Below are 26,875 nucleotides of genomic sequence, written 5' to 3'. Positions count from 1 at the left end.
ATAATCAAATCAAACTAATAAATTTAATTAATTTGATTTAATATTTAAATATTATTTTACTGATTTGGTTTGATTTTATTTTAGATTATATAATTTTTAGTACAAAACAAGCTAAAAATTGAAAATCAATCTTGATTCGTTTTAAATTTTAAAATAATCAATATAATTTAATTTTAAAATAATAAAATCTTAATTTGATCTATTTCAATTCAAATTGTAATCAACTCTAAAATTATAAAGTTTTGGGTTTCAGATTAACTAAGATTAAAAAAATATCATAATTTATCGGGGTTGAAACGGAGCGATAAAAGCTTATTAAATTAGATATTTTATATCAAAAATTTAAATATAAAATGCATCTTAAAAAAATTGTTGATAACGCTATTTTAAATTAATCGAGATAGTGGCTCCGAATATAAGACGACATTTATATTAAAAAGAAAATATGGTATTGCGTGCACTGACACAAACACTTGTTAGCTCAAAACGAAGCACACAAACACATTCACTTTGTCTGTCAAAGCTCATAGAGATCAAAGCTTGAAAACAATCAAACCACAGTATGGCGTATCTCTAAAAATCTCTTACTTATTTTCTCTCTCTCTCCTTCAAAAAAACCCTATTTAAATACCACCCCACTTCTTTCTCCCATGCAACTTCCCATAATTATCTCTCCATATTTTGTTCACTTCTCTCTAGGTTTTTCTCTCTTTTCCAAGTTTGTTTTGCTTTTTCTTGCAAACAATATTAATTAACTAGGGTTAATATTTTATATATTTTGCTAGGTAATAGCTATAGAATCAAATCTTGATCAGAGTTATATATCACATAGTATAATAATATTAGAGATGTCTAGCAGAAGATCCCGATCAAGAACATCATCTGGAACTTCAAGAATCTCCGATGATCAGATCCTTGATCTTGTTTCTAAGTTACAACAGCTTCTTCCTGAGATTCGGAATCGCCGCTCCGATAAGGTACTTCATATTTACTTATCTCTTCTTGATTTTCTTAGCTAGGGTCCTCATTTTAATGTTTGATATAATTAAACTTACTAATTAATATTGTATTTTAATTCTTTTAGTTGTACTCATTAAGTTGATCATGAAAAAAAAGCTTTAGCTTTATACTCAGTTGAATAACTTCTTACTCAATCTTGTAAGAATCTTTCTGTATTTATCCATTAAAGAGCAAAAGAAGAACTGAACTGAGAAAGGTAAAAGGTAGTATGAATATGAGCAGAAATTAAAGCATGAGGTGCAATTTTTTGTTACATTCAAGTTTTCAAGATTTAGCTACTTTATTTTATTTTTGGGTCAACATTGTATCACTAAGGATCTAACAAAATGATTTTTTTTTTCATTATAAAACCTATCATGTTTACATTTATAAACTTATTTTGATTAGTTTAGTTCAAATTATTTATAAGCTAAGTGTAGCTAGAAACCATATTTCTTTCAAGAATAATATATAAATATAGAGTTTCGGAGTTTCAAAAACATTTTCGAAGTCGGAAATGAAGCATAGGATCAGTTTTCATTAGTGATATTTATTTGATTAGTTTACTTAATTAAATGTTGAATTACTACAGGTTTCAGCAGCAAAGGTTTTACAGGAGACTTGCAACTACATAAAAAGCTTACACAGAGAGGTTGATGATCTTAGTGAGCGGTTGTCGGAGCTTCTCGCAACAACTGATACTGCACAAGCTGCTCTAATTAGAAATTTACTTATGCAATAATTAATTAAGACTACATTAATTACTATATTAAAAGCATGCAGTTTGTATTAATTTCTCTTGAATTTGTAGCTAGGTTTTTATCATCACTTACTATAGTAGTAAGTGATGATCAATATGTAGCGCTTGCTTAATGATTAGAGAGAGTTTTCTTATTTTTTGCAAGCTTTAATTTTATATTTTCAGGTTGAGGAATTAATATAATAAAAAAGGGCTTATGGCTTCCATTTTGGTGACATATATGAACTTACCATTTTTGCACTCTTGGATTGGATCAATTAACTAAATTATTAAAAGCTTAATTTGGATTGGATGTGGATCAGACTATCATAAGTAAATTATATGTTGCAGTTGCTTTAAAGTTATAGAGAGACTGGATAGAAGAATTTGAGGGCCAGTCAATCCTATGTGTTTATTTTAGACTTAATTCATCAAAAGGCCTTTGTACTTTCAATTTTGTATTTATCTAGTTCCTCTTGAAAGTTTGTTATTCATTAGGCTTCTATACTATTTGCTTTTTTTGTTTAATAGGTCCTTTTATAGATGTAAATTCTGAGCGTGCAGCTCAACCGCCATTAAATGGTTAATAAATTTTACGTCAAAAATGATAAAAAGTCTATATACTTTTAATTTTGTGTTTTTATAGTCCCGTCTTCATATCTTTTTATTCAATAAAAACATATATTTATATTTTATTTTATTTAACTCTTTTAAATTCAATCTCACGCACTAATCACAACGAGTGTGATGCATATTTCTTTCCGTCCAAAAATGATCTAATAAGTGAAAATAAATTAAGTACATGGACGAGATAACGGTAAAAGTTTGAAAAAGAATCATGTAAATAAAATTTTGAAAGTATAAGGGCATAAAGACGGATTTAGCCTATGTTTTGAGATATTGAATATGGATTTTAACTTTTTCATAACAGTAAATTAGTATTAATTAATTAAGATCTGAGGTGGAATATTCTTAAAAATATTCGCAAGGCAGTGCCATATATTACCCTATTAAAATTACTTGGGTGGTGTTTAAATATTCACAAGTAAATTAATGCATTAGTTAGTACTATACAAAAGATGCTCTTACTCCTATAATATTATCACATAATAAAAAGACTTAAAAATTAATATATAAACTAATTTATGGCTTCATATATCAGGAATCATCAATTTCATAACTATGCAAATTTCACATACTAATAAAACAATAGCAATCTAAAGAAATGAGATTAAAGTATCATATTTCATAAAAAAAAAAAAAATCGTCTAATTTTCAGTCATTTTCTGCTGCAGTTACAACAGCACTTCTGAAATAGTATTATGAACAAGATTTTTATAATGGGTCTCAACCTCCCTAGCTAGCTAGAATTTATCAAAATATGAAACACTTTATAAATGTGTGTATACTTGGCAAATATTTGCATTTAGAGAATCTAATGAGCATTGTGATGTAGATTTGTGGAGCATCCTGTCCATTAATTATGAGTGGGAAGTGATCTGATCAAATGCAAAAACCACTAACTATACTAACCACTTTCCACTGATGAGTTCCCAAAAACAAAAGTCCATTTGCTATAAATAGAAACCCTAAAAACATAAAGAAAAGTACAAAGAGGTACTCGTCTCCATCTTTTATGGGAGTATGGGTTCTGTATATTCTATGTATATATTTCTTCTTCTTTGTTGGAGGGTATGGGTACTTCTGCCTCTTGCACTCATAAACTACCACAAAAGCTGCGAGCAGATAAGTACCATTCACTTTGTCCTCCACTATATATGCAAACATCTATTTAACATTATAATTATCTCAAATAATACATTCATTTGCCCTACATAGTACGGAGATGTTTTGAGTTTTACATTTTGAAGTTTCATTTTTGCTAAAACACATCTCGAACTTTAAAACTTTATATTCCGATATGTATACTTGATAAATTATTGAATGACAAAAGCCACTTACATGTCGATCTAGAGCCTAAAACAGATGAACATACAGTAGAAGAACACTGAAAAATAATTATGATATGTGTTCTGACGTTCAAGTTGATATAGGTAAGAGAAAGCAAAAAAGATAAAGAGATAATAATGTGAAAAAATATTACCTTTAAATGAGTATATTTAGGAATTCGTGTGACCTATAAAATTATTTTCACCAATTTCTATGCTAATGTTGAACTATATTTTTCTATTATATTTTTGATAATATAAATCAGATGTTTGTGATACACACGACGCCCGTCCTTCCTTATAATTTTTATATACGGTCCCTAGCCTCATTTGTTATGCATGATTCGAGCCACTCCTAGTTCGAGTTTCTGTATCATTTTCACTCACGCTTTACTTAGTTATATAATGCACTGTATTTTTAAAGTATTTATCTTAATAGTATTTAAATAAAAATAATGTTATAGATAAGTTAGTAAAGGAACAAAGACAATATAAAGCTAAATATAATTATTATTTTAAAACGGATGAAATAGACAAGCATCATTTTTTATGCATGATTCGAGCTACTCCTAGTTCGAGTTCTTGTATCATTTCCACTCACGCTTTAATTAGGTATTTAATGCACTGTATTTTCTAAATATTTATCTTGACAATATTTAAATAAAGAGTTAATTTCATAAAAAATCATAATTTTTACACGAATTTTTATTTTAATCATGACTTTTAAAAGTTGTCATATAAAACCATAATCTTTCATATTTTTTTTAAATCTATCACCAAATCAATTTTTAGTGTATTTTTGATGACGTGACCATCATAATCCGGCAGATTTGAAGAAAAAAAAAGTAAAATTCACCGAAAAAATAGTCGGTGATAGATTTCAAAAAAAGTGAAAGGTCATGCTTTTATATAGCAATTTTTAAAAGTTGTGATTAAAATGAAAATTTATGTAAAAGTCGTGACTTTTTATAAAATTAATCCTTAAATAAAAATAATGTTATAGATAAGGTAGTATAGGAACAAAGACAATATAAAGCTAAACATAATTATTATTTTAAAACGGATAAACTAGACAAATGAAACTTTTATTTTAGGAGGGAGGGAGCATCATTTTTCCGTTCCTAATTTTATCATTTTTCATCTATCTATATCTATCTATACTATATATAAAAGCACGGATGGGGGGGGGGGGGGGACAGGCACTTTTACCTAATAGCCCTTCTTAATTTATTATAATGTATTACTAAATTAGAGGTTTTATGGTAATTACTCAATTAGTTATATCTATCTATATAATAGGCTAATAGCTAAATATGTGGGAAGGAAGGGATAAGTAAAATTAAGTCAATAATATTTAGTACAATTCTAATTTTAATAATAATCATCACAATCCTAATGCAATTATGATTCTGAAAAACTAAATGAATTATCATGTGTGCATTAGTATCATATATTATTAGAACTGTATGTTGTAGTCACGTTAATATTTTAATTTTATGATAAAAAACCTTGGAAAATAAAACCTTTCCTAGCCACCAATTTCTTAATTTTTCTTTATGTTGCAAGTTTGATTTGTGAGGGAACAATAGAGGCTTTCAGTGAGAATAAAAGCATTTTTTCACGGAAAATAAAATTTAAAACTAATTTCAATTAAAATAAAATTTAATTTATTATTATTTACAATAGTGTATTTAAAACTAAATTTTGTATTTGATAGTTTAATTAATAATTAATATAAATATAACGGGTCATATAACTCAAATGCTATAATTTCAATTTAAATAAAAAATAATTTATTGTTAAATTATTTTTAAATTTTTATAATAAATAATTAATGAGTAATAAAATAAAATTTGACAAATCACATTACGAGCCACGTGTGAAACACGTAAAGCGACACTAGTTTAAACAAAAGTGCTTATAAGAGGATTAGGAACAAATATAGAAGAGCCCTTAAATACTACATATTCAAATAAAATATTAACAAAAAAGCATCACTTTCATTCACTTTATATTTTTTTTTTATCAAAGCTCTTATTTTCTCATTTGTTTCATTTTAGATGCTCTGTCCTGCTTTTCCAGCTTTATAATTTTTTAATCTGTTAACTTAATGTTTCCGCTCAAAGTCAATAAAGGAACCAAACTAATATTTTAACAAATAAAAAATAAAGTCAAATTAATTTTTTTATTTAATTAAAATAGGATCAAATAATATTTTTAACTAATAAATTTTTTACAGTTTCAAATCCATGTGAAACCATTACGAGACTGCTACAAAATCATATGAAACTCAATTGAAACTAATCTGAACTTTCAAAAAATATAATGAAACTCATTTTTAACTGGTTGAAATTTTACAAAACTTATTTTCAGTTTTAAAATAATTATTTTAGCTTTACAAATCTTATTTGAACTCTTATAGAACTATTATGAAACTTGATAAACCTGTATGAAACTTATTAGAAAGTTGAAACTAATTTGACATTTTATAAAACTTTTGTAACTATTGTGAAAATTTTACGGAACGCATATGGAATTCATTTTAAACTGATTTGAATTTTACTGAAACTACTATGACACTTGTGAAATAACTGGCACCTTTATGAAACTACTATGAAATTTAAAATTGATTTTGAACTTTATGAAAGTCTATATATGAAACTAAAAATCTTACGACACTTAATTATCAAAGTGAACTTCTACAACCGGTATGAGACCCGCATTGCATGATACTTGATGGATACCGAATCCTACTGTAAGTATAATGGAGCCGAGTTGCAGGAGATCCACTCTCAGGCGACACCGGACTCCCCCTGAAGACCGAAAGATACGAAGGAGATGCCGAATCTCTAAGATTCGGTAACACGCTAATAAAGACCGAATCCCGCGTGATCCGCCGAAAGCGCTTCGAGTCCAGGATTCGGGTAAACGACTAAATATGGAAATCTTGTCCTATTTGGACGCAAACACTACATATGGAAGGATAAGCTCTACTTTAGGAAGATAAGACTATTTAGGAAGACGTTCCTAAATAGGACTCTTATCAGATTAAGGTAGATCCCGACAAATCAGGAGAATCTTTACGATACGGCCGAATCCCTACAAAGTAGGATTCACCTGCCTAATACAACTCTACTAGGTATATTCGACTACTATAAAAGGAGCACGAGGTATGCCTAGAATCACAATTACATTCATATACTCAAAACGCTGCTCAAAGCTCTAAACTGACTTTAGCATCGGAGAGTTAATCGGACAACCACCGTCCGGTTAGCTTCTACCCTGTTTTGCAGGTTCACTCACCGGTTCAGAAGGCAGACTCCATCAATTGGCGCCGTCTGTGGGAAAAGCTTAACTAAACTTCAAAAGAAGGAGCTTTTCTGAACTCAAATACAAATCTCATTGAAGAAGATGACTTCTGAAAGAGTAAACCTGAAGGATCAAACGACACAGAGAAAACGAAAAGCAACAGAACTCTCAACTCCTCCTCCAGTGACTTTTGACGGAGAGGACTTCGGGAGAATAGCTGAAGAGCACAACGAAGCTCTGGTGGTGGCCATGATCATCGAACACTGGAACGTTAAGAGAATCCTGATCGATGAAGGAAGCGCAATAAACCTAATAACAAAAAAGGCCTACGAAAGCCTAGGAGGAGACCTAGCGGAACTAAAACGAAATGCCACGCCTGTGGTAGGATTTGGGGGCTTGCCAATTAAGCCCAACGGAACAATTACACTCGATGTCAAGCCATGAAGATACCGACGAAACAAGGAATTATCACGATACAAGGAAACCGAGCCGAGGCGAAAAAGTGCTACGAGCAAGCAATAAAAGAATCAGGCGAAGCAATGGCAATAGAAGAAATCCTTAATCACGACATCGAAGAAAAAGAAACAGCACCCGAAGGCGAAACAAAGAAACTCCAACTCGACAAAGAGAAAAGAGTAAATCTCGGCGCAAACATGAACCCAAAGATCGAAAGCGAAATCACGGCCATGCTGAAAAACAACGTCAAAACCTTCGCTGCAAACGCATCAGAAATAGTCGGAATAGACCCCCAAGTCATTACTCATGATCTAAATGTAGCAGAAGCGGCGAACCCAGTGAAGCAAAAGAAAAGGAAGTTCTCGGAAGAAAAACAGAAAATAATCGCTGAAGAAGTAGAAAAACTGGAGAAAGCAGGATTCATACGAGAAGTCCACTACCCCGAATGGGTAGCTAACGTAGTTATCGTAAAGAAAGCCAACGGGAAAAACAGAATGTGTGTGGATTACACCGATCTAAACAAAGCGTGTCCTAAAGATAGCTACCCTCTCCCAGATATCGATCAACTCGTGGACTCTACTGCTGGACACGCGATGTATAGCCTAGCCGACGCAGCTCAAGGCTACCACCAAATCCAGATGAAGGAGCAAGACCAGGAAAAAACTTCATTCATCACGGAGGGAGGAACCTACTGCTACACGGCAATGCCTTTTGGCTTGAAAAATGCTGGAGCAACATACCAAAGACTTATGAATTTCATGTTCAAAGACGAGATAGGAAGGCGAGTCCAGGTGTATGTAGACGACCTAATCATCAAGAGCGAGAAGGAAGAAACCCATGCAAAAGATCTTGAAGAAACATTCAACATACTGAATAAGTTTGGAATGAAGCTGAACCCCGACAAATGCACGTTCGGTGTACAAGGCGGGAAATTCTTGGGATTCATGATATCTCAAAGAGGAATAGAGGCGAACCCCGAGAAGATCAAAGCAATTATGGACATGAAGGCACCAAGAAGCATAAATGAAGTTCAAAAACTCAACGGGCGAATCACAGCACTCGGTAGATTCATGTCTTGCTCAGCAAAAAGATGCTTGCCTTTCTTCAAAGCCCTCAAAGGAACACAAAAATTTGAATGGAATGAAGACTGCGAGAACGCCTTTGAAGAAATAAAGAAGTTCCTCGTCACCCCTCCATTGCTAAGCAGACCGCTGAAAGGGGAGACGCTATACCTATACATCAGCACCACGCACGAGACCATCGGGACAGTGCTGGTAAGGGAAGAAGATAACGAGATGAAGCCAATCTACTACATTAGTCGAGTCCTGAAGGGCGCGGAGACACGATACCCCGAGATCGAAAAAATGGCACTTGCCGTACTGACCACAGCTAAAAAGCTGAGATACTACTTCCAAAGTCACAACGTTGTGGTAAGGACAAATCAACCATTGCGAAAGGCGATCCAACGACCAGAAACCTCCGGAAGATTAGTCCACTGGTCCATCCAACTCAGCGAACACGACATAAGATACGAACCTCGCCCAACTCTGAAAGCACAAGCTCTGGCGGACTTCGTAGCAGAAATAACTCCAACCGAGACTGGCCAACCCAAACCAGCCTTGGTATGGGAACTCCACGTAGATGGAGCATCGAATGAAAAAGGAGCTGGAGCAGGAGCCATCCTCAAAGGACCCGAAAAAATCAAGATCGAATATGGAGTAAACATCCAATTCGCCGCCAGCAACAATGTAGCTGAGTATGAAGCCCTAATTGCAGGCCTCGGCCTCGCATTAGAAATAAGAACGGAAATCCTAAAAATCTATAGCGACTCCCAGCTGGTGGTAAATCAGGTCAAGGGAGAATATCAAGCCAAAGAAACAGGGATGATCGAATACCTGAGTCAAGTCAAAATACAGCTTCAACAGCTGGAAGCACAAGGAGGACAATGGGAAATCATTCAAATCCCGAGAGAGGAAAACACCGAAGCCGACGCCATCGCCAAATCAGCGTCAGAACTCGGAGATCTATTCACTAAAATGCAGCTAAAGGAAATTCTCGAATCACCAAGCACCAGAAAAACAGAAGTCATGGCAATCGAGGAGGTCGACTCCTGGATGACTCCACTGATCAAATATCTAGACCGCGGCGAATTACCAACAGACAAAGTCGAAGCCATTCGCACCATCAGAAAATCTGCCAACTACTCTTTTCACAATGGAGTTCTTTACCGAACCTCATTAACTCATCCATGGTCTAGGTGTGTCTCGCCTCAGACAGGAGAATCCATCTTAAAGGAAATCCACGAAGGAATATGCGGCGCGCACGAAGGAGCAGTTACCATAGCAAGAAAAACAATACTCCAGGGATACTACTGGCCGACCATCAAAGAAGACGCAAAAGCATTAGTCAAGAAATGCGATAAATGCCAAAGACACGACAACATCAGTCGTGTACCGGCAGTGCCTCAAGGATCAATGGAAAGCCCATGGCCGTTCGCCACTTGGGGGATTGACATAGTTGGACCGTTCGAAACGGGAAAACATCAAGCGAAATTCCTAATCGTCGCAATAGAGCACTTCACAAAATGGGTAGAGGTAGCACCTGTCGCAACCATCACCGCAGCCAAAGTAGAGGAATTCTTCAAGAACGAAGTAATATGCCGATTCGGCATACCCCACACTGTAATAGCAGACAACGGCAAACAATTCAATTGCAAGCGGTTCAAGGCATTTTGCAAAGGACTAATGATCAATTTGAAATTTACTTCGGTGGCGCACCCCCAGACAAACGGAATGACAGAAGTCACCAACCGAACCATAGCACAAGGAATAAAAAAGAGACTTTCTCAGTACAAGGAGAACTGGGTAGAAGAATTATACAGCGTTCTATGGGCATACAGAACAACTCCTAGAAAAGGAACTGGCGAAACACCTTTCAGGCTCGCCTACGGCACCGAAGCAGTAATTCCAGTAGAAATTGGCATACCCAGTATCAGAGTAAACTATCTAGAAGAAGAAACCAATGAGGCTAGAACAAGACTATGTCTAGACCTACTAGAGGAGAGAAGGGATGAAGCGGTAGCCCGAGCCGCTACATACAAGAAGCAAGCCGCAAAATACCATAACAAAAGAATGAATTTTAGAGAATTTCAAAGAGGCGATCTGGTCTTACGAAACGCGGAAGTTGGCAGAGGAAACGCAGGAGTAAAGAAAATGCAAGCTAATTGGGAAGGCCCCTTCATCATAGAAGAAGCTACTGGCAAAGGCGCATATAGACTAAAGACAATAACTGGGTCCATGGTACCCAGATATTGGAATGTAGAACACCTGAGAAAGTATTATCAATAAATTCATGGCTTGTACTTATTTCCATTTTTGAAATAAAAGGCGATTTGGCGAAACAAACCTTATAGGCTCGCTCGAGACCTAATACATACAATTTAACAAGAGTCGTTTGAATCTTAGTTAAAAATAATTTAGACTCGTCCGAGTCAAATAAATAAAAGGATCCATTCGGACCTACAAATAAATCACACCAGCAGAAGTTTAGATTAACTTCTCAAAATAACAAACGAGTTTAGATTAACTCTACAACTAAAGAAAAGCAATGGTCAAAAGATCATTATATTAACAGAAGCAAAATTACAAAGGATCCGCCCACGATCCAATACAAAAAATAAAAAGGCGAAAGCAAAAAATACAAAAAGGAGAAAATAAAAACTAAGCCTTATTCAAAGCGTCTTGCTTCTGCTTATCAAGCTTCGCCTTCACCTCCTTCGCCAAAGAAGCAGGATCCAACTGATTGACTCCAGAAAGATCGACGCCAGGATTCTGCTCCCGCAGCTTTGCCCCGATCGCCAACCGGTATTGAGTCATGACTTGGGAATAAAAGCTCCCAGAGTCACCCAATCGCCGGCGGAGACGCCCCTCTTCTTTCTTCAGATCATCCCTCTCCTTAGTGAGAGCACCTGAAGAAGACTGTAGAGACTCGACTTCCTCGGACAAAGTTCGAACCCGAGCCTCTAAAGCGGAAATCTCCCGAGTCTTGGTAGATACGGAGGACCTCAGCTGTTGGATCAGACCAGTCGCCTCGCCAGCCTCCTCCTCCATCTTTTGTTTCTCGGAGAGCCAGGATTCGGAATCTCTCTGGAGCTTCTTCAATTGATCCACCGCATCCCTTCGGCGGCGCTCCAAAACAGCGATGGACTGGACCACCTGCGAAAGAAAACAACAAATAAGAAAAACAAAAGAAAAAAGAAGAAGCAAATCATAATATAAAAAAGAAAGAAGCATACCGAAAAACCGCCGAGACAGGCGAACTCAGCCAAATTATCGCCATGCTCGCGATCAATGGACTCAATGTCCTCCTTTATCATAATATTCTCCATGCAAGCATGAAGAATGGCGACGTTTGAAAGACGAGGCGGATTTTGCGCGTCCGCCCAAGCAGCAAACCGAGGTGCCTCCTCGAAAGACACCCCAGAAGATTTCTTCTTCTTGGGACGCTTGGCAGAAGCCCCAGCCTGGTCCTCAGCAGGACGCTTCTGACCGCCAGTAGGCAACCCCTTCAGAGAAGGAGCTGATTCCTTCGAAGGAAGCAAAGGCGACTCAGAAGTCGCAGCAGGAACTTGATCGCCGGAAGCAAGACCAAGATCCACCGGATTAGGCGTTGGATCCGGTACGGCGACCGAAGACGGATTAGGAACGCCACTGGTGACCTCGCCCATATCTACAGTCATATCGACATGAAAATTGTCAAGCAAATGTTCAAGAGAAGTCGACATCCTACAAAACAAAAACATAACAACAAAAGATTAGAAAAATACCTTCTAAAGGAAGACCCGCCAAAAGTATCTCACGGCGACTCAAATACTGTTCTAAAAGAACGCTGTACTTGGGCTTGTCAAAACGACAATCCGACAGCAAAGACAGGGCGAAATCCTTCTCCCCATCATCCAGATCAGGTACATTAGTAAGCGAAACCTTACTAGAAGTAAAACTCCGCGAAAAAGAAGAGAAAGAAGAGTGCTGAACCAAGAAAAACTTAGGGGTCCAACCCTTCAAAGAAGAAGGAAGACTAAAAAGAGACCGATTCGGTCGACCACCAGCAAAAATAAATTCCTCACCCTTTCGGCGGGAGAAAACATAAAAATAATTAAAAAGAGCAAGCGAAGGCTCCTGCATCCGAACCCTACACGATTCCATAAAAGAACAAAGAAGGCGAATCGCGTTCGGATGCAGTTGACCCAAAGGAACACCTAAATTATGACAGACCTCTACGATTAAAGACTCTAAGGGAAACCTAAGACCCGCTAAAAGCTGTTCATGAAAAATTACTATCTTGGAAGGCGAATCGGTGCTACGATTCGCCCGATACGATTTTGCCGGTCTCAGAATAACATACGACTCGGGAAAGCTAAATTCCTCGGAATAACCGAGTATCTGCTCTCTTGACAAGGAGCTCCGGGTATATTCTAGCTCGTCACGAGCACCCTTCGCCCCCTCAGTTACTTCTGACATTTTAAAATTTTTAAAATGGGGGGGAAACACGGAATGATAATGAAATTAAAACTCTAAAAGATCAAAAGAAAGGAAAAGAAGAAGAACAAGACGAAGAACAAGAAGAACAGAAGGAATAAAATGAAAACTGAAAAACTACCAAGAAATTAAATTAGAGAAAAGGTAAAATACCTCGCAAGCAAATACGCAGGATCAAAAGAAAGATAAGGAGCAACTTGAAAACGAGGAATCTTGACAGCAGAAGAAGAAAACCCACAGAAAGCTTGAAGAAATCGAAGGTTTAAGCAGTTGCAGAGAAAGCAAAGGTTAAAGAAGAAAGAAAATTGAAGAAAATGAACAATTATATAGCCTAAACCAAAGAAACCGAAAAGACGAGATCCCATAATTACAAATAAGGATCAACTAATAGCGCACGAAGACACTTGTCCTTCATCCAGTCATAACCCTCTACTGATGGACAACACGTGGCAACGCAGAATCTTACTAAAGATAAAACGTCGCCCACAAACATATGAAACGACTCGCCCGGAATACAAAACGACTCGCCCGTATAAAAGAACTCAGCTCCAAAAGAGCCAAAATCCACTAAGGCATAAATGCCAAACTACTTCAGCTCACTTGCGGGGGGGCTAATGATGGATACCGAATCCTACTGTAAGTATAATGGAGCCGAGTTGCAGGAGATCCACTCTCAGGCGACACCGGACTCCCCCTGAAGACCGAAAGATACGAAGGAGATGCCGAATCTCTAAGATTCGGTAACACGCTAATAAAGACCGAATCCCGCGTGATCCGCCGAAAGCGCTTCGAGTCCAGGATTCGGGTAAACGACTAAATATGGAAATCTTGTCCTATTTGGACGCAAACACTACATATGGAAGGATAAGCTCTACTTTAGGAAGATAAGACTATTTAGGAAGACGTTCCTAAATAGGACTCTTATCAGATTAAGGTAGATCCCGACAAATCAGGAGAATCTTTACGATACGGCCGAATCCCTACAAAGTAGGATTCACCTGCCTAATACAACTCTACTAGGTATATTCGACTACTATAAAAGGAGCACGAGGTATGCCTAGAATCACAATTACATTCATATACTCAAAACGCTGCTCAAAGCTCTAAACTGACTTTAGCATCGGAGAGTTAATCGGACAACCACCGTCCGGTTAGCTTCTACCCTGTTTTGCAGGTTCACTCACCGGTTCAGAAGGCAGACTCCATCAATACTCACTTGAACTATATTAAACTACTATATATAAAAATAACTCTTATAGTCATACGATATCATCTAAAACATATTTTGAAGTTATTAAACTAATTAACGGAGTATTATAAAGCTGTCATGAAACATTTATAAAATTATTATGAAACAAATTCTTTTGAAAAATAATAAACTACTAACTAAATATGTAATTAATACTAATCACATAAAACATTTTTATATAATTATCATAAATGATAAATTCATTAACGAAGCATCAAGCATGATAAAACTGAAACTACATATCCAATTGTGAACAAATACATATTAACAAGAGTTATATATACTTATCTTTCGCGTTTTTTTTCGATTTAAGCACATTTTATAAAATGACTTACCTTTTCAAACTTTTCATCATATAGTCCAGTTTGCGTTATGTGCTATTCTCCGTAAAATTAATGTTGTCTTTGGCTGTGTGAATGACCAAAATGATGTCGTATATGACAATTACATTTTATATCCACAAAATGAAAGGTTGATATTGATGGTAACACGTTTTTTAAATTGTGCTTAAATCGAATGCAAAACGTGAGAACATACAATAACAATGACCTTATTAACTACTATGTGTGTAGTGTATGCTAACACTAATTTTAACTAACAATCAATCGACAGATTACAATCTAAATAAAAATGGCATAATGAAGTGATCATATACTTTTTTTTGGATAAATGATGATTTATTAAGCTCAACCACAAGAAGTGGAAGGCAAAAAGACCCAAACCGGGACACTTAAAAAGGAATTACAAATGTATCCAAACATCTAAAAACATCATTACCACCATACGGAAATTGCGGGTGAAAAGAGCTAAAATAATGAACCGCCTTACAAACACAATTGTAGGCCAAATCATCCGGAGAACGCTCAACACCATTGAAAACTCTATTATTCCGAGACTTCCAAAGCTCCCATATCCCAAAAAACCAAATAAGACGCCATAACTCTTTGAACCGAGTACGAGTAAACGAAGTCCATAGGTTGAAAAAGTGAAAAATTGTAGGAGGAGTAACCCACAAGATATCACATTTTGCTAATATCAATGACCAAAATCTCCACGCAAAGCGGCAATGGCAAACAATATGAATACTCGTTTCCTCAAGACTACAAACCGAGCAACCAACCAAATCCGGGTTCAAAATACCTCTACTCACCAAAGACACATTTGATAAAATTCTATCTCTTATAATAAGCCAAGTGAAGAATTGAATTTTAGGAGGAATGTGCCATTTCCAAAAAGCTGGAAATAAGTGATCATATACTTACACCAACTTTCGTTAACAATCAAATAACTAATTATAATTCCATCTAATTGGATCGAAAGAAATGCATGATTTATAAGATAAATGTAATCCTCGATACATATAAACGTGAAATCAGCAATGTAAAGGCTTGCAAAATAGCAATAATAACGAGGTAAAAATAACTACCATTAATCATTTGAAAAGTATCTCATATTTTTATTTTTTTATTTTATGGATAAACTTTTAAAATCTTCAACTTTAGCTTATTTTTTAATTTTTCTATTTTAATTATAGTCGTAGAAAATATTCAAATATATCATTCATATTGCTCCATATTTGAAATTATTGATGGTGAAATGAAAAATTGGAGCAATATAATTATATGAAGTAATATAAAGAGCATATTTGAATTTTTCATCTTAAATCTATACTATATATAAAAGCACGGATGGGTGGGACAAGCAAATTTACTGAATAATCCTTTCCAGTTTACTACTAAATAAAGGTTTTATAGTCATTGACTAATTAATTATTTAATTAATCACTATTTTAGTTAAAGTCCTAATTAGAATAGGTAGCTAAATTATCTCCAATTTAATTTATAGTATGTCAAAATAACTAAATTGTCTCCAAATTAGTAGGAATACTTATCTTTTAGTTTGATTGAACTACAAAATTAAAATATTGTATTTGGTCAATATATTATTATTTAAATTTCTATCTTATTATTTGTAAAAATATTATTATTAAAAGTAAGTTAATTATTTAATTATGCTTATTATAAAATCAAAAAAAGAATAAATTTAGTATGGAAAAAAATTTAATAACCGAGTATATTATATTTACTTTTATAAAAAGTCTTAGCTAATTTAATATTAATTATAAATAAAAAAATTGATATAATTATAATAAATTTATTAATATATTCATTGAGAAATTACGTTACGAGCCACGTGCATAGCACGTAATGCGAAACTAGTTTAAATAAATGGGTACAATTGGAAAATGAACTAAGATTAAAAAAAATTAAAGTTTGGATCATAAAGAAAGAGATATCATTGAATGAATAGGCCAAAAAAACTATTACTAAATTTATATAGAGAACAAAATAATTTAATCATACATCTAGATTAAAATTATAAATATCATAATTTGGAGTGTAAAAATATAAAAGTCTAAAATTAGAGTATTTCTCATAAATATAATTAAAAAACAAAGCATTTAATACTCCTCCGGTCCATAATATTTGTCGCATTTGAGAAATTTTCTTGGTCCATAATATTAGTCATGTTATAATATCAAGAGAGCATTAATTGCTATTTTTCCAAGTTTGCCCCTCATTAATTTATTGAAAGAATACAATAATCAAATGAAAATGATAGTCATAAATCAAAACAAATTTCAATGTAGGGTTAATTTAGTAAAAGTGTTTACAAATTAAAACATATTAATTGTTTTCTTAGTTCTTGTGCTAAAGCCAAATGCGACAAATATTATGTACCGGAGGGAGTATAAAATTTCTCCTTTGTTTTGATTTTTAGACTTTTGGGCTTAATGGGCCCAATTCCAAGCTACAGCTTAACCCGAACATTGTAAAATACCCGAATTTGACTGAAACGAGTCTGGGTCCGAGTTAGATACAGACATAGTAATTCCTCTCTGCAAGCAAATATGAACAAGACAGCCAGACTATTCATCATCTTCTTCGCCTGATCATTCAAATTCCGAAATTACCCTCACTGAATGATCAAATTTGCCAAATCTAACACTAGTAATGGCATGAAAACAAAATAATGGACTCCAAAAATCCCCAAACAGTCCCTCATTTCTCAACTCTATCAACATCAGCAGTCTCATTCCTCAATGAAAGAGTCTACACTTCACAAGATCTCCAAACGGCGTCGAATCTCGCGTCGGAGCTACAATCACAGTGTTCGGAGTTGGAAAATACATTACTCGGTCTCAATTCGAGACTCGAGTTAAGTCTTGTTGCGTACACTTCATTTTCAAATCAATTTCAAGGTCTAATAGGTGAAGCCAATCGAAAATTGACCGATCTCGGGTCTGTCAAGCGATCGTCTACCTCTCTATTATCAGGTTTAATTGTGTTTCCTGTTTGTAGTTAATTTTTATGTTTTTTTTTTAAATTGTCAAATTTTATGAGTAACTGTGTGTTGTAGAAGATGAAGAATGGAGGAAAGGACAGATGTCAGGGGAGGAGCTGCGTGCACTTGCCAAGGAGGTTGCTAGAGTGGAAACCGTTCGAGCTTATGCCGGTAAGGTTTTCTTTTACTGTATTTTTCCCACAATGCTTGTATTGAGACATGAGAATGTTTATGCTCGAATTTACTGAAATCGCTGTATGCTCGAATTTATCTCCTGCGAGATCAGACATTATTGAATAGACTTTGTATATAGGTTTGCTATCAAAATGTTGGTGGATTCAGTTATCCATTAAATTGGATAACTGGATTACAAGAACCGGTTGGCAAGATTATTAGGCTTTATTTATTCTTTTCTTTTAGAGGCTATATAATTCATACTGTTTCTCTTGCACCTTCCAGAGACAGCTTTGAAGCTTGACACTTTAGTTGGTGATATTGAAGATGCAGTGTCCTCTGCTATTAACAAAAACCTAAGGAAGCATTCCTCTAAACAGAGCTCAGAAGTGCGTACTGTTATTGGAAAATCAATGTCAAAAGCTGTATAGCATATATTTCTTCAATTAATCGTTTCTATCTGCAGGAAATGCGACTGCTTGCTATTGAAGCACTTGGAAAAACAGAAACTGTTTTAACTTCAATCACAAAGACACGCCATCAGTGGACACATCTTGTATCGGCTGTTGATCACAGAGTAGATAGAGCTTTGGCTATTTTAAGACCGCAGGAAATTGCAGATCATCGGGCCCTTCTTTCTTCACTTGGATGGCCACCACCTCTTTCAACCTCAACTGAAGCCCCCAACCCTCTATTCACAATGCAAGGGGACCTCAAAAACAAGTATTGTGAAAATTTTCTTGCTTTGTGCCGCTTGCAGGGGCTGCAAAGACGAAGAAAATCTCGGCAACTTGAAGGCCATAACAGGGAAGTTGCTCTGCATCAGCCACTTTGGGCAATTGAAGAACTTGTGAATCCTTTATCAATTGCATGCCAACAACATTTTTCAAAGTGGAATGATAAATTGGACTTCATTTTTGCACTTGTTTATAAGATTACAAGAGATTATGTTGACACTATGGATGAATTATTGCAACCGCTGGTTGATGAAGCAAGGCTAGTGGGTTATAGTTGCAGAGAAGAATGGATTTCAGCAATGGTAACATCTTTATTGACATACTTAGCGAAAGAGGTTTTCCCTAAATATATTTCTCAACTGGATGAAGAGAGTGTCATTGGCATTCAATTGCAAGCTAAAATATCATTCCTCCATCTCCTTGACTTGATGATTTCATTTGATAAACGTATTATGTCCCTGATATCACATTCTGGGAGTATGCTTTCCCTCCTGGAAGATGAGAACTTGCAGAAGATTTCTTCTCTCTCTGTCTTTAATGACAGACCTGACTGGCTTGATCTATGGGCAGAAATAGAGCTCAGTGAAACTCTTGAGAAGCTAAAACCCGAGGTAGATGATGAGAGAAATTGGACAATAAAAATTCAAGGGGCAGCTCTTTTATCTGGTCCTGAAAATTATAAATCTCCTGTGGTTTCCAGTGCCTTCCTTCGCCACATATCTTTGGTGGTTGATCGATGTCGATCATTGCCTAGTACTTCTCTAAGGTCAAGGTTTCTCAGATTGGCCGGTCTACCTCTTCTACAACGATTTCTGGATTGTGTTCTTCTGAGGTGCCAAGAAGCTGAAGGACTGACTGCATTAACAGATGACAATGCCTTAATCAAAGTTGCAAATTCCTTAAATGCTGCTCACTACGTTGAGTCCATAATAAAGGAATGGTGTGAAGATATTCTGTTTCTTGAAATGGGATTTGATAATGGTGATCCAATAGGATCATCAAATAACATTGATCACAGGGAGGCATCGGCTGATGGACCTGTTAGTGGCATTTTTGACGAGGAAATAAGGAAGTTGGAGGATTTCCGAAAAGAGTGGGTTGAAAAGATATCGGTTGTTGTTTTGCGGGGATTTGATGCTAGGAGTAGAGATTATATGAAAAACAAGAGGCAGTGGCAGGATAAGGGAGAAGAAGGCTGGACAGTTTCCAAGAGTTTTGTTGGTGCTTTAGACTATTTACAAGGAAAGATGGTAATTGTGGAAGAGAATTTAAATGGAATAGATTTTGTTGGTGTATGGAGAAGTTTGGCTGCTGGGGTCGATCGCTTGCTTTTCAATGGTATCCTTATGGGCAATGTGAAGTTTCATGATTGTGGTGTTGAAAGGCTTGATCATGATTTGGAAGTTTTGTTTGGGGTTTTTGGAGCTTGGTGCTTGAGGCCTCAAGGCTTTTTTCCCAAAATAAGTGACAGTTTGAAGCTGCTGAAAATGGGGAAGAAGCAGTTTCAGGATAATTTGGCAAGACCAGAAAAGTGGATGAAGGAGCACGGAATCAGGCATTTAGGCGTAGCTGAGGTTGAAAAGATACTAAACAGTAGAGTCATGAGTTAAGGGTTTGCAAATAGAACTCTTTTTTCCTAAATATCAACACAGTTAATACCAAACATGGAAGCGAACAGAGAGGTTAGTTGAGGCTATTCACACAATTGTAGATTTTTTTTGTTGTACATGACTGGGGTTAAGTAATAGACTGCATCATTTGTTTCTGAAAACTACAATAAAATCATTTTGTTTAGTGAAGAAATCGTCTGTTTCAATACCTTCTCCAATTGTATACTTCGTTTTATCAAATTCAGAGTTTAATTCTTATGGCTGTAAATTGAGTTTTGGTTTAATTTTTATGTTTGTTAGGATATAGTGAGTTGTTACTGTTTGTCTGTTATGCCGCTCAAGCTTAATTTCTTCTAATTTGCTGTGCATTTTTTGTGAACTCAAACTATTTAGTAAATAATTTATAAGGCTATGGAGTATTTAGTTTATGGGTACTGCCTGTAATATGTAGGCCGTCCTTCGTTAACAGTATCATCTGTCTCGACTTTTCGAGAATGATTACTTAGTTATGCATGCGTGAACGATTTAGGAATCAACGCTCTGAGTACGTATCAATATGTTGAATTTGTGGCATAAAAGAACAAAGTCATTTGATGATTGATGTTATAATACAGCCAATAAATGTGTTTATAGCTTGTTTGAGACTGCAGGGTTCCATCTTATTCCAACAGTGAAGGAAGGAAACAGATCAAAGAGAAGCTACTCAAAAGGTGAATATTTCTAAAAGTTTGATATATTCTACAGTCCTCCTAGGGAAACTATAATTGCTAAAGCTGTCCATTAACCAAAATACATACATCAAATAGGATTGTGTTCGGCTCGGTTCCAAAATTTTAATTTTTAACGAAATGGAACCAAATTGATTTATTTATAAGTTAAAAGTTTCCAACCAAACTGAACTTATCCTGTCAGTTCAGTTTATTTTGTAGTTTGGTTTGATTTTTCAGTTCAGTTTGTATTAAAAGTAAACTAAAAAAGATTTACTTTCAAAACCAAACCGGACTGAAATTGTAGTTTCACTGGACTGAATATATTGGTTTGATTCAATTATTCGGTGTGATTCAGTGTTTGCACACTCCTTGAAGAGATGCACATTTTTTTATAATTTCTGAATAGGATCTAAAAGAGAAGATGAAGGTTGAGGGGTCCAAAGATAAAGAGAGTATATGAAAAAGAACTATTTGAGGAGACCATATATGAAGAAACAGTAGCATAAGCCTGCCAATTGTAGTCCACAACATCCTCTGATTGAAACAACATATTGCAGTCTGTTACCGGAAATTTAGGGGCTAGATTTGAGAGTTTGGTAAATGATGCCAAATACCCAATTATTGGTTTTGTCTTTTTTCAACCATTCCTCAATGTTGAAAAAAATATCATAAACTTTTTGCTTTCTCATTTAATCTCATAATTTAAAAGTACAAAGTTCGTCATGCAAACTAATATCTACTCATTAGTGGGTACGGGTGATTTAGAAGGAAAATATGACTATTTATTGTAAGGTAGGTACATTATATGGGTGTAATCGAGTAGAATCAAGCAAATTATTTGTGATTAGCTCGAAATATATTCAAATCAATTCGATTTTAGTTGAATTGATGTCGAGTTGGAGGTCAAACTTGAACTATTTGAATAAATTACCGAGTCAAGTTTGAACATTAAAATACGCGGCAAGACAGGATCACGATGCTAATCAAATTTTAAACTTTTGATTCTTTATAATTATGTATATTTATAGCAATACTTCTACTCTTATATTAAATTTTATTATTAGATATTTATACAAATAATCAGGTCAAACTCAAATCTCAACTATTTTACCGAACTTGAACTTGAAATCGAGCTCGAACGTGAACTCCTAAAATAAAATTCGATTAGATGTTAAAATTTTAGAATGAAATTGAACTGGAATTTGATAGTGTTTGGACGATGTACTGACGGTAAAACTTCTTTGGTGGTAGTAGCATTTTCCTTTTAATTTTGTCACCACTTCAAATGGGAAATGAATATATGCATGTGTAGTGTAGTTTAGTCACTCATCATCTTGTGCATGCATTGTCACATCAGACATTTGAGCCTCTTCTTATGGATTGGAGAAATGCTTTTGGTTTTGATAATAGAGTTTATAGTAATGGACAAATGCCCACTTGACATTACACTACCACTGTTAAATCTAAGCATTCCTCTGTGCTTGTTTTGGTATTATATGATTTTTGGTATTACCTATGTAGATTCTGTAAGATTTTCTTTTTACTGGCTGTAATCTAGCTAACCAACATAACTGCTGCTTTGCTACGAAACTAAAAGGCACTACTGTCTTGTTATTTCACTCTGTTTTTGGACCTTATGCTAACCTTGGTCCTACTTGTCTTCTTCTTCTGCCATTTTCATGCATGGTGTAGCTCTTTTACTACTCTTCTTCAACGTAGCTGAACTTGAATAGATTAGCATTGATAATTAGACTTTAAACATTAAGAAAAAAGTGGAAATCGTGAAAGTTAAGATAGAAAAGTAGAAAAGAACTAAACATAAGAAACACTAAATGATGTTAAATAGCTGCTTTGTTTGTTCTGGAGGGTCCTTTTTTTCTCTATACGGTGATCTGTTCTTTGTGTAGTTTAGGACCTTAGGTTTAGGTTTTCTACTTTTTAAGTTTTTTTGGTAAAATAGTGTTTAACCGAGCGTGAATGATTGCATAATAGGTTATGAAATATGATGGAGATCAGATTTTTGTTTAAATTCAAAATTGCTCCTCTCGCCGGAGAAGCATTAAAGGCTGCATGCCTTTAGAAACTCGCCCGCCTTTTAGCGGTTGAGGCGCCCAAGTTGGCGTGTCGGACGCACTTTATGCTAAAGGTCATGTTTATCTTGTTGTTAGCCTAGACTTTTTGATAAGTTAATAACGATATTTACGTGACGAAGTAGTGTGTATTCTTAGAGTTTGTTTATGTTGCTGCATTTTTGGTTCTTAATTATGTCTCTAAAAGCAGGTTGATATTGATGGTTCAACTTAGAAACGGGTCAAGGCTGAAATTACTACTGTTGAAGAAGAGTGAATCCACTACAAGATTTTGTATGAGACAAGGCAAATGCAATAGACAAACTAGAAAGGGACTTAACCCAAAATAGCACTCTTTAAAAGACAAGGCAAAGGCAAGTGATAAAAGAAAATATGTCTTTAAAGAAGATTCATTAAGCTAGCTAGAGACAAAAGTGCCATTTAGGTGCTAAATTGACGTCTATAATTAATTAGAATGAACAAATGCAACTTATGTCGACACGTGTTTGATTAGGGTAGGTGTTTGGTTTAATTTCAAGATTAATTCAGAGTTAAATTTGGTTGGTTATGGACCCATGTAGTGTGGAAATGTGAGACAAATGAGACATATTTATGTTTATCTATAATCACTAATGTCTCTCCAACCAACAATTATGGCATAACTTACTTTAAGAGAATCCAGTTTATCATATAAGATTATGAACTATGAAGCACGAGCATGGATATAAAAACAAATACAGACACATCGAACAATTTTTTTTAAAGAAATGACATACGGACATAATAAAAACACGGAGAAGTAATTATACATCTAAATATATCTATATTTTTCATGATTGATCAAAACAAAATGTTCAAAATGAGATTAATTCATGAAAAGTAACTCCAACAATAAGTCTTAAATACTTAAAACACTCCCGATGTGTTTTTTTAGAGTGTTCTAATGTGTTATTGTTGTGTCCTCGTGTATTGCATAGAAGTGTCGGTGTTTCATAGATGAACTTTTTATTGACAATATGACTCGTGATATAATTAATTAATATCTCCAATTAATAAATGAATACCTAATTTTAATTTTAAATTATGACCGATAATTGATTAGAATTGGCGTCACGTATCACACTATTGATACAAAATTTATAACTCTACGTGGTGTACCGGTTTTATATTAAGATTTTTTCCTTTTTAAAGGCACTTCTTCCCTTCCTTTGAAACTTCCCCCACTAGCTATTGATAGTAGCAACTACCAAGAAACTCAAAATATAGAGATTGAACTATGTCTAGCAGAAGATCAGTAGCAGCCTCCAAAATTTCTCATGATGAGCTTAATGAGCTCATCTTGAAACTACAAGCATTGCTACCACAACTTAACCAAAGGAAGGCTTCAAGGGTACCAATTTCTTCTTTCTTTCTCCACTTCTTTGATACTAATTTAAAGCTTGCTTGATGTAAGTTATAATGCTGAGCAGGGGTTTTATGGTAATTATTGCAGGTACCAGCATCAAAAATATTGGAAGAAACATGTAGCTATATCAGGACTTTACAAAAAGAAGTGGATGATTTAAGTGGAAAACTATCTAATCTGTTGGATTCAATGGACTTGACTGATATTGATATACAAACTATTACAAGTATTTTGCAGCAGTAATTGAATTTTGCTTTTCATATATTCGAAATAATGAATGTATTTACCTCTATTTCTCTAGTGAAATTAATATGATCATAATCCAAATTTCCTAGTGCATGCCTGTCTCATTTTGCTGACTGCTGCTTCATTTGTTCTTAGTTTGGTAACTTACTATAGCATACAATTACATGTTTAATTACATTTACATTCTAACATAAGATAAATAGGATTTAGATGTGATTAAAATATTCATCCAGTGATGAGTTTAGTCTAAAATTTGTTTTCCATTTATGATCTTTACATTGATGAAGTTTGTCTGCATAATCAAGGCTAATAAAACCACACGATGGAAAATAACTTTGGCAACTAAGTAGCAATCAAAAATTTCAAATTCATTTCATCCAATCAAAACATTTATGTTGCACGGAAATTTACAGAATTCTTGTTTCAAAATTTCGCTTTTATTTTCAAAAATACTTCTAAAACTACAGAATTTTATATTTATAGCCTATTTTCATACGGAAAAAATACCGTTATACCAGTTTCGGTTTAGGCATTTCATTTTCAAGCTTAAAAAAACGATGATTTTCAATATCATACAACTCAACTCTATGGTTTCAATTATACATGGCAAAATTATGCAGCACAAAAAGCTTCTAAAATTTGTAACTTGCTGCAAAAGGATCGATTGCGTTGGACGAATTTGCTTTAAAATGTACATATTTTATTATAAATGCATAACAACATAGAACAAAGTAATCATAATCGATAAAACATTACAAATTTTCAACACCAACATATGCAAAATATGAATAAGATAATACAAGAAACTCAATGCAATTTGAGATCAAACTTTTCAAGAAGGTTCTGCATATTAGCAATAATAGCCAAATTATTACTCAAGAACTCCTTACACCTCACCAACGCAGCCTTAACTTGACCAACAACACCTGATCCCATCTCCTCTAACCCATCAACGCACGTCTCCTGATCGGTCATAGCAGCACTAATCCATGTCTGAATATCATTAATCTTGTCCGAAGTCAACCCCTTCTCCATAGCCAATAAAGAGTCGTTGACTTTACTCAACGCGTCATCAAACAAACTCAAACAGTCATTAATGGAACCTTGCGAGTTATCATCCTTGAGAGTCTTGAAAATGGTGGAAATGTTTGAGATTTCTTGAACTGACAGATGAAGAGAAATCTTGAAAATGGATTCCGGGTCGTTCTTGATTGGGATGTTGAGTGATGATATGGAGGTGAAACATGCGGTTGGATACTGAGTTATGTTGCAGACGGCTTTGAGTGACTCAGTTGGGGAATCGAACTCGGGTGGCTCGGTGTTGGACTCGTGGATTAAGGCGGCCAGAAAGGCCGCGATGATAAGGGTTAGTATTAGGATTGATGAGATTATTATGATGAGTGGTTTTCTGGTGGTTGTGGAGTGGTGAAGATGTGGTTTTTGGTTTTCAAGATTGGAATCTACTACTTTGTCGTAGCCTTTAAGGATGTTAATGGACTCCATGGTTAGGGTTTTGATGAGTTGATGATGTTTATATGTTGAAGAGGATTATGTTGAAGAGGATGTTTTTTGTGTAATGGAGAAGAAATGGATTTTGGCCAACTGTGTTGTTTCGATCAAGTAAGTCTTTAAGATTTGATTAAAAAATTGAAAGTAAATTAAGGAACTATGCAAGAAAAAGAAACTATTATTAAAGAAAGCTACTTGAAGGCCAGCCCATGATTTTTTGACATGTTCTTCTAGTCATGAATATTCAATATTTTACAGCATGGGAAATTAGTGAAATGTCCAAACTGAAGCAAATTGGTGTACCAGTTCAAACCGGCACCAAATCAAAACAAAACTTTTTTATTACTTCCGAGCCAATTAAAATCCTTTTAACAAATTCTTTTTATAATTAATTTAAGTATATTAAATTATCAATGGCCAAAACTAGGGCTGATAATTTCTTACGCAACCCGTTTACATGATACGACACGAAATTAAACAAATTCGGATTGAGTTTATATGTGTTTGGATTATAAAGAGGTACCTAACACATTTACAACACAATGACACAAATTGCCAACCCTAGGCAAAATTTCAACATATATACATATGAAATGTAATTGGCATTTATTTTTAAATATTTAACAAGGAATATACATTTAAGTATTATTAATTAATTGCCTAAAATTTATAACTTATAATTATTTCAACAATTTTTTTAAATTATAATGAAATTTAAATAATTGAAACCAAATAAAAATACAATCCAAGTCAAACCATATTTCCTCAATGACAGAACAGTAGTTACAACTTCGGTTAGCTAAATTTGGTTTTACAAACCAGTTCAATTTTA

At 34.7% G+C, this 26,875-nt stretch overlaps 4 protein-coding genes across 9 annotated transcripts; 2 read left to right on the top strand and 2 right to left on the bottom strand.

The window, feature by feature from the left end:
- Positions 1–525: 525 nt before the first annotated feature.
- LOC126674260 (transcription factor PRE3) lies at positions 526–1,976 on the top strand. The gene is made up of 2 exons (XM_050368682.2): positions 526–977; positions 1,592–1,976. The coding sequence occupies exons 1-2, from the start codon at positions 849–851 to the stop codon at positions 1,739–1,741; spliced, it is 279 nt and encodes a 92-aa protein (XP_050224639.1). The 5' UTR covers positions 526–848; the 3' UTR covers positions 1,742–1,976.
- Positions 1,977–11,059: 9,083 nt separating this feature from the next.
- On the bottom strand, positions 11,060–12,253 carry LOC126671933 (uncharacterized). Its single transcript, XM_050365765.2, has 2 exons — positions 11,747–12,253; positions 11,060–11,666 (listed from the first exon to the last, which is right to left on the bottom strand). The coding sequence occupies exons 1-2, from the start codon at positions 12,251–12,253 to the stop codon at positions 11,172–11,174; spliced, it is 1,002 nt and encodes a 333-aa protein (XP_050221722.1). The 3' UTR covers positions 11,060–11,171.
- Positions 12,254–17,090: 4,837 nt separating this feature from the next.
- On the top strand, positions 17,091–23,451 carry LOC126671932 (RINT1-like protein MAG2). 6 transcript variants are annotated; one of them, XR_007639183.2, is made up of 6 exons: positions 17,092–17,575; positions 17,659–17,754; positions 18,043–18,146; positions 18,224–20,176; positions 20,755–20,814; positions 23,095–23,451. XR_007639183.2 is itself a non-coding variant. In XM_050365764.2 (4 exons), the coding sequence occupies exons 1-4, from the start codon at positions 17,272–17,274 to the stop codon at positions 20,102–20,104; spliced, it is 2,382 nt and encodes a 793-aa protein (XP_050221721.1). In that variant the 5' UTR covers positions 17,091–17,271; the 3' UTR covers positions 20,105–20,310. The 6 variants fall into 6 exon arrangements, 2 of the variants coding, with proteins under 2 accessions (XP_050221721.1, XP_050221719.1); XR_007639184.2 differs by having other exon boundaries at positions 20,738–20,814; XR_007639186.2 differs by lacking the exon at positions 23,095–23,451 and adding an exon at positions 21,221–21,776.
- A 1,761-nt stretch (positions 23,452–25,212) lies between these two features.
- Positions 25,213–26,200, bottom strand: LOC126671228 (pectinesterase 3). The gene has a single exon (XM_050364978.2). The coding sequence runs from the start codon at positions 26,035–26,037 to the stop codon at positions 25,342–25,344; it is 696 nt and encodes a 231-aa protein (XP_050220935.1). The 5' UTR covers positions 26,038–26,200; the 3' UTR covers positions 25,213–25,341.
- Between the last annotated feature and the right edge of the window lie 675 nt (positions 26,201–26,875).

This window comes from Mercurialis annua, linkage group LG3, assembly GCF_937616625.2.
Source record: "Mercurialis annua linkage group LG3, ddMerAnnu1.2, whole genome shotgun sequence".
Taxonomy (NCBI): Eukaryota; Viridiplantae; Streptophyta; class Magnoliopsida; order Malpighiales; family Euphorbiaceae; genus Mercurialis; species Mercurialis annua.
This window is presented reverse-complemented; position numbering and strand designations above follow the sequence as displayed.

Excerpts from the sequence above, each read along its gene's own strand:
- LOC126674260 (XM_050368682.2), top strand. The coding sequence starts at position 849 with ATGTCTAGCAGAAGATCCCGATCAAGAACATCATCTGGAACTTCAAGA. Across the intron at positions 978-1,591 it reads GGAATCGCCGCTCCGATAAG|GTTTCAGCAGCAAAGGTTTT; the intron begins GTACTTCATATT and ends GAATTACTACAG.
- LOC126671933 (XM_050365765.2), bottom strand. The coding sequence starts at position 12,253 with ATGTTTTTGTTTTGTAGGATGTCGACTTCTCTTGAACATTTGCTTGAC. Across the intron at positions 11,667-11,746 it reads CCTGTCTCGGCGGTTTTTCG|GTGGTCCAGTCCATCGCTGT; the intron begins GTATGCTTCTTT and ends TTTCTTTCGCAG.
- LOC126671932 (XM_050365762.2), top strand. The coding sequence starts at position 17,272 with ATGGACTCCAAAAATCCCCAAACAGTCCCTCATTTCTCAACTCTATCA. Across the intron at positions 17,755-18,042 it reads AACCGTTCGAGCTTATGCCG|AGACAGCTTTGAAGCTTGAC; the intron begins GTAAGGTTTTCT and ends TGCACCTTCCAG. Across the intron at positions 18,147-18,223 it reads CCTCTAAACAGAGCTCAGAA|GAAATGCGACTGCTTGCTAT; the intron begins GTGCGTACTGTT and ends TTCTATCTGCAG.
- LOC126671228 (XM_050364978.2), bottom strand. The coding sequence starts at position 26,037 with ATGGAGTCCATTAACATCCTTAAAGGCTACGACAAAGTAGTAGATTCC.